Source organism: Triticum aestivum, chromosome 1A, assembly GCF_018294505.1.
Source record: "Triticum aestivum cultivar Chinese Spring chromosome 1A, IWGSC CS RefSeq v2.1, whole genome shotgun sequence".
Lineage (NCBI taxonomy): Eukaryota > Viridiplantae > Streptophyta > Magnoliopsida > Poales > Poaceae > Triticum > Triticum aestivum.
The window spans coordinates 393633651-393639838 of record NC_057794.1 but is presented as its reverse complement, the minus strand read 5'-3'; the positions used below and the strand labels follow the sequence as shown (position 1 = coordinate 393639838).

General features: G+C 53.8%; 1 protein-coding gene across 1 annotated transcript; it reads left to right on the top strand.

Annotated features, from left to right (window-relative positions):
- Positions 1-4484: 4484 nt before the first annotated feature.
- On the top strand, positions 4485-5559 carry LOC123137244 (LOB domain-containing protein 12). The gene is made up of 2 exons (XM_044556938.1): positions 4485-4794; positions 4888-5559. The coding sequence occupies exons 1-2, from the start codon at positions 4639-4641 to the stop codon at positions 5299-5301; spliced, it is 570 nt and encodes a 189-aa protein (XP_044412873.1). The 5' UTR covers positions 4485-4638; the 3' UTR covers positions 5302-5559.
- The last annotated feature ends 629 nt before the right edge of the window (positions 5560-6188 follow it).

Here is a 6188-nt window from a genome sequence, read left to right as displayed (position 1 = left end):
GATGCTCAACTCCAACGACGAAGCCCTCGAGAGGGAAAACGACGCCAAGGCGCCGCCATCATCCGATCACAAAGGATCTAGGGTTTTCCCCGGAGCTGAATCCATGCGGGAGGGGTGCGGCAGCAATGCGGCGATGCCTCCAAGAAGGTCTACGACGGCCACAGCCGACGCCATCGCCGGTCACCGACCAAAGGCCGAGACAAGGTCTTCACCCAAGCTCCCAAACATCCACCCGCACCGCCATCGACAAGTCCACCAAGCACCACCGCCGAGCCAGCTCGCAGTCGAAGAATCCCCACCGCCGAAGCAGCCAACCGCACCTTGCAGAGACCGCCGCCGGCCACCTGAAGCACCAGCCGTCAAATCTGTCAACCGTCCACCGGAAGCTGAGCCACCGGACGCAGCAGAAACCACCATGCCTTGCGAAGCACCATGCCGGCAAGTGACGAGAGGTCTGCAGCCCGAGGCCAAGAACCACCTCGGATCCCAGCCGCAGCCAAGCTCCATACGCGCACCACGCGCGCCCACCGGAGGACGGAGACAGCACATTCGACGGACAAAGAAACAGCCATGCTCCATCACCACAAGACAGCTCCACCATGTCGCACCAACAGCACCGCAACACAGCCGGACCCCTTCTGCCGCTCGTGCCTCGCAGATCCACCAAACTCGCCCGTGCTTCGCCCAGCACGCGGCCACCGGCGCAGCACCGCCTTGTGCGCCCTTGCCGGGCCTCACGCACAGCCGCGAGACGCGCCGCCACTGCTCCCCAGCACGCACGCGCGAGCCTCAGTCCCGCCCCTCACTCCAGATCCGCGGCACATGCAGCAGCACCGCGCAACCACAGCGTCGCAATGCCCTGGCCGTGGCCGCCGCGCCGCGCGCACCCCTGGCCATGGCCGCCGCGCCGCCACACACCTCTGCTCGCCAAGTGGCCCCGCGCCGCGCACCTGGCTTACTCTTGCAAATATGTAGTAGTATAACTCTTGCTTCACTTAAAACACCTTTCTATTTCACATATTAGTTTTGTCTATTAACCTAAATTATACTCCCTCCGTTTCTAAATACTTGTCTTTCTAGGCATTTCAACAAATGACTACATACAGAGCAAAATGAGTGAATCTACACTCTAAAATATGTCTACATGCATCCGCATGTAATAGTCATTTAAAATGTCTAGAAAGATAAATATTTAGGAACGGAAGGAGTAGGTCCCATTTGTCACGGATAAATATAAGAATCCCAGATAATTGTGGCCCGGGACGGAGGAAAACATGCGAGAGTTTTTTTGGTCTACAACCATCCGGAATTGATCCTGCCGAGTTCCACACTTGTGGTTATTCCAAAAGGCGGAGCAAAGTGGTAATCGAGCTTCGTGCTTGTGTTTCTTCACAGAAACGGACCCTCTAACATTCACAAGGAAAGTCACCATGCTACAATGCCAGTCTAGTGTAAATTTAAGAAGAAAAGTTAGGGATTGTTAGCAGGCTGTTTACTATTAATATTTACTGTAGATATAAATAATTCAAAATTAATTTTATTCTACTATCAATTTGTTTATATGTAATTATTATAAATGTACATAGTAGATTATGAATTTATAAATTAATTTAAGTCATTTTAGCGTTAATCATATGAATAGAAAGAACGAAAGTTAAGGTACTGTAACTTCTCTAACATTCCTTATCAATGTTAGAGGATCCGGTTTCAGTCGACATCTATGAGGCCGGATTGCCTATTGTTGAGTTTGACAATGCTGCGGGGTTAGGACTTAGGAGATGGTGGGCGAGCTCCGCACCTGGTAGATCCAGAATGCAAAGCAGACGATCTAGGCACCCAAATCATCTCACTAAGAGCATCTCCACTAGTCCCCCAAAAGGCCCCTCAGGATCACCTTTTCACCGCCGGCAGTGAAAAAAGTCCCACTCGTGCTTCCAAGATCCTGTTTTCCGCTGGATTCGTGAAATTTTAGCGCCGGTAAACCTACCCCAAACCCAGCCGCCTGGGGGGCATTTGGGAGCGCCGGCGAATTGTTTTTTCACGCAAAGGCCCACATGCAGCCTCGCAACACCCTCTCTCCTATCACTTTTGACCTGACACACGCTCGAGCTCTCTCTCCTCGTCTTTTCTTCCAACAACCACGGACCCGCGCCGCTCGATGTCTGCTTGCCTCCGTGCGCGCCTTCGTGCTTGCTGCTGTGTTCGCCGCCGGGGCCGCCCTACGTGCCTGCTCGCACGCGTCCGAAGCCGCGGCAGCTCGTCGCCGACGTCGCGGGAGCTCGTCCGCCGGCGTGTGGTCGTGGTGTGTCTGGGCCGGAGCTCGCTGCACACGGACGCCGGCTCGCTGCTTGCTGCCTGCGCGCCTTTGCCGCCGCGCGGTCGCGGTCACCGCTCGCCGCTCGTCGCAGTCGCATGCTTGTGCGCTGGTTCAACCTCCGCCATCGAGGCTGAGCCGCAGGAGCTTGAGGCGCATGGTCGGGGCGGCGCGTGGCAGAGGCTTGGAGGTGAGCTTGGCGCGTGGCTGAGGCCTGGCGCGTCGCGGCGGCACGAGTGAAGGAGGAGCTTCGACCGTCCGCGCGAGTGAAGGTCTGGAGGAGGAGTAGCGGCTTCTGCGGCCGTGGAGGAGCCACGAGACGGCGAGGCCAGGGAGCGGAGAGAGGCGTAGAGGTGCTCGCTGGGGCTGGGACGGGGTGGCCGTGGCCTGGACGCACTCAAGGTGAAGGACGCCGTCTCCGCCCTCATGTTGCTCGAGCTCGGCGTCCATGGAGCTCGGGGCGAGGCCGGGCCAGCCATGTCCTGGGGCGGGCGCGGCTTGGGCGGCCATGGCCTGGACGGCGGACGAGGGCGCGGCCTGGACGGCGGGCGCGGTGGGAGAGGGCGCAGGCCGCTATCTCCTTCACGGCTGGAATTTTTTTCACCCCCAGGCCAAAATTTCCGCCCGCAGCCCCCAAGCGACAAAAAAATGTCTCTTGGGAGGCTCAACGGCTGGAGATGCTCTAAGGGTCAGGAGTTGATGGTCGTGCTGATGTGTTTAATTATGCCAGAAATCATCTCACTAAGGGTCCGAGCCACAGAACAACCATAGTCGTAGGTTTTTCAACATATAAATAACTATTGGCAAAACAAAAAGCCTACTCTCAAAAGCATAATCCCTTCATCGTTTTAATAGCTTCACAACTTAGAAACAAAATCATTTGTAACCGAAATTTTGATTGGAAAAATAGGATCTCTTGTAGTCCTTCATAAAAGTTAGAACACTTAAAAGTTATATATAACTGGATTTTTTTTGCGTGCACGCAAATGAAAATTTTGGATAAGCTTTTGTAGGTTCACACATGGTGACATAGCTGCATATATGAATTGTTTCATATTTCTAGAGGGTGTTTTTTTTTTTAAGAAAGAAAATCCCTTGACTTCTGTGACTAGATCATGTACACAGCCATAAGTGATGAGTATTGGCAGATCGATGATCACAAGAAATGACAGTACATACGTACGAGTGGATCGTATGCCATCCTTCTAAAGCAGCGTTTTAACACATGAAGGTGCCGGATCCAACTGGTCAGGACTAGATTAAGGATTTTCATTCATGAGAGGACGTGCTCTTTATGAAAAACAAACGTTTTTGCCTTGCTGGGCTGTACAAAGTCGGGTAGTTAAATCTTATTGCCAAAAAAGAAGAAGAGGCGGGTAGTTAAGTGTCATGGATTGGAGCCACAGCAGATGAAGGAGAAACACGACCTCGGGACAAGGGAATTCCGGAAGATTCTTGCCTCAGCAACTAGGTGCACCGTTGGCTTTACGCGACGGAAGGAGTAAGCTTCACACTGCTGGATGGATTCTTTGCTTCAGGTCCACGATCTCATCTGCTCACGTACGTACGTTGCTTGTATCCCTGGTCGACAGTAAACATATATACTAGTACTAGTACTCGTAGTTGCCTAAGCCACGTCCTGTACACACTGCACCGTTGGTTCACTTTAGGCCTTATCAATGTCGTAGACGTTACTTACATGTATATATGCTATATATACAGCCTACAGCACAAGTAAATCCGGCCGTCACATGCACGCACGTAAATATGGTAATCACCCGAGCGACATGACATTCTGACAGAATTAATTGCGTGGTTTGCGTTGTCCTGGCTAAGATTCCTTATTGGTAATTAACGGCGACTTTGATGCCCTCGTGTCCAATGGAAGCATCACCCTCTGCCACACTTCGCCTCCGTGAAAAATTATGTCTGTGCTGTCTAGATTAATTAAGCTACCCTTAGTCCCTTACCCTTTACTTTCTTCAAGTGATCCAGCTACTATGTCAGAGGCAGGGCATCTCTTGAGAAACTAGCCAACAGCGCTGTACTAATTACCCTTGTCTCTCTCGGGCGTGGAGTCTCTCTCAACAGCACACACATGCGTCGTCGTCGTCGTCGACCGATATAAATAACTGCTCGCTTCGCACACTCCGGTCGCCATCGAGCTCCTTGTTGCTGAACTCGCTTCTCTAGCTCTAAGCCTCTAGTTGCCCAAGCTGGCAGGCTCAAGTGCTCTAGCTCCTCCTAACAGAAACTACACTAGAGATCTCCGGCCGGCCGCCGGCGGCGCTGATACACTGCAGGCACATACGACGGTCGCGTTCATGGCCGGCGGGTCGCCGTGCGCGTCCTGCAAGCTGCTCCGGCGGCGGTGCACCAAGGACTGCATCTTTGCCCCCTTCTTCCCCGCCGACGACCCCCACAAGTTCGCCATCGTCCACAAGGTCTTTGGCGCCAGCAACGTCAGCAAGATGCTCCTGGTACGTGCATACTCCTACGTAGCTAGATGATATTTCATGCAATGACGCGCGGAGACACGCAGACGCTAACATATGAGATGCCATTACTTGCAGGAGCTGCCGGTGCAGCAGCGCGGGGACGCGGTGAGCAGCCTGGTGTACGAGGCGAACGCGCGGGTGCGGGACCCGGTGTACGGCTGCGTGGGGGCCATCTCCTTCCTGCAGAACCAGGTGTCGCAGCTGCAGATGCAGCTCGCCGTCGCGCAGGCCGAGATCCTGTGCATCCAGATGCAGCAGCGAGACGGCTGCCAGTCCCAGGACGACGCAGGGCGAAGCGACGGCCACAGCCTGGCGGCCATGCAGCAGATGGTCGTCGACGACACCGCGGCGGCAGAGGCTTTCCTGATGCAGAACGGCGGCGGCGGCTTCCCGCCGCAGCTGATGAGCAGCTACGGCGGCGCGCCGGCCTCCAACGTGCATCACTACGGGCAGCAGGACCACCTCAAGAGGGAGTCCCTGTGGACGTAGCTAGCTAGTCAAAGTCAACTTGTGTAGGACTTAGCTTGTCGCTAGCTATGCACGTGTAGGGGTTTAGGTTAATTGCGTTATGATGACTCTTCTCTTATTTTTACATTTTGAACTCCTCTCTCTCTCTCTCTCTACCTCTCCCTGCTGGTGTTGTTGTGTTGTACTAGGTGTTTGATCCAGAATTAGTACGAGATCCATGCTTTTCTGATCATTGTCATGTTCTTATCTAAAAAGGCTCACCGCCTGTTTTATAGATAAAGCAACAATCATTACAACCCAAAGCATACAACTCTGACACCACAACACACATAGGCAGGATACAACAATGGATAAGAACAACAACGACGTCACCCCAACCCACTCCAAGCCCGTAACGATCGCTTGAAGATTCGGAGTTCTCTACCGTGACACAGGTGTCACAAAGAGACGATGATGGGCCCGATGAACTGTGGACTCCAAGACATCGCCTTCATAAAAAGAACGACACTGGAGCACTACCATTGCCCGATTCAAAAAAGATTAAGGTTTTTACCCAGAGCAAACCGAAGGAGGAGAGTAGCCTCGACGATGCCTTCACAAAGAGAACGACGCCCATAGTCACCGCCGTCGTTGGGGCCAGGCAATGATTACCCTTGGCACGCACTTTTCGCCTCCAAGACCACCATTGATCGCAGAACAACGGTCACCACGCCGCCCACACGGTCATGGCCACGGGCCCGCACCTGAGCTGCGAGCCTCACTCATAGGGATCGTTACTCCCACCACCAAGGTCACCGCCCCAGCACACAAGACCACCCCTCCAATGCCACCAGACGTCGCTGATCGACGAAGGATATAAGCCCCCCCTTCCACCCTCAAAGCAAACCCTTGGCAAGAAGGAGGTCGAG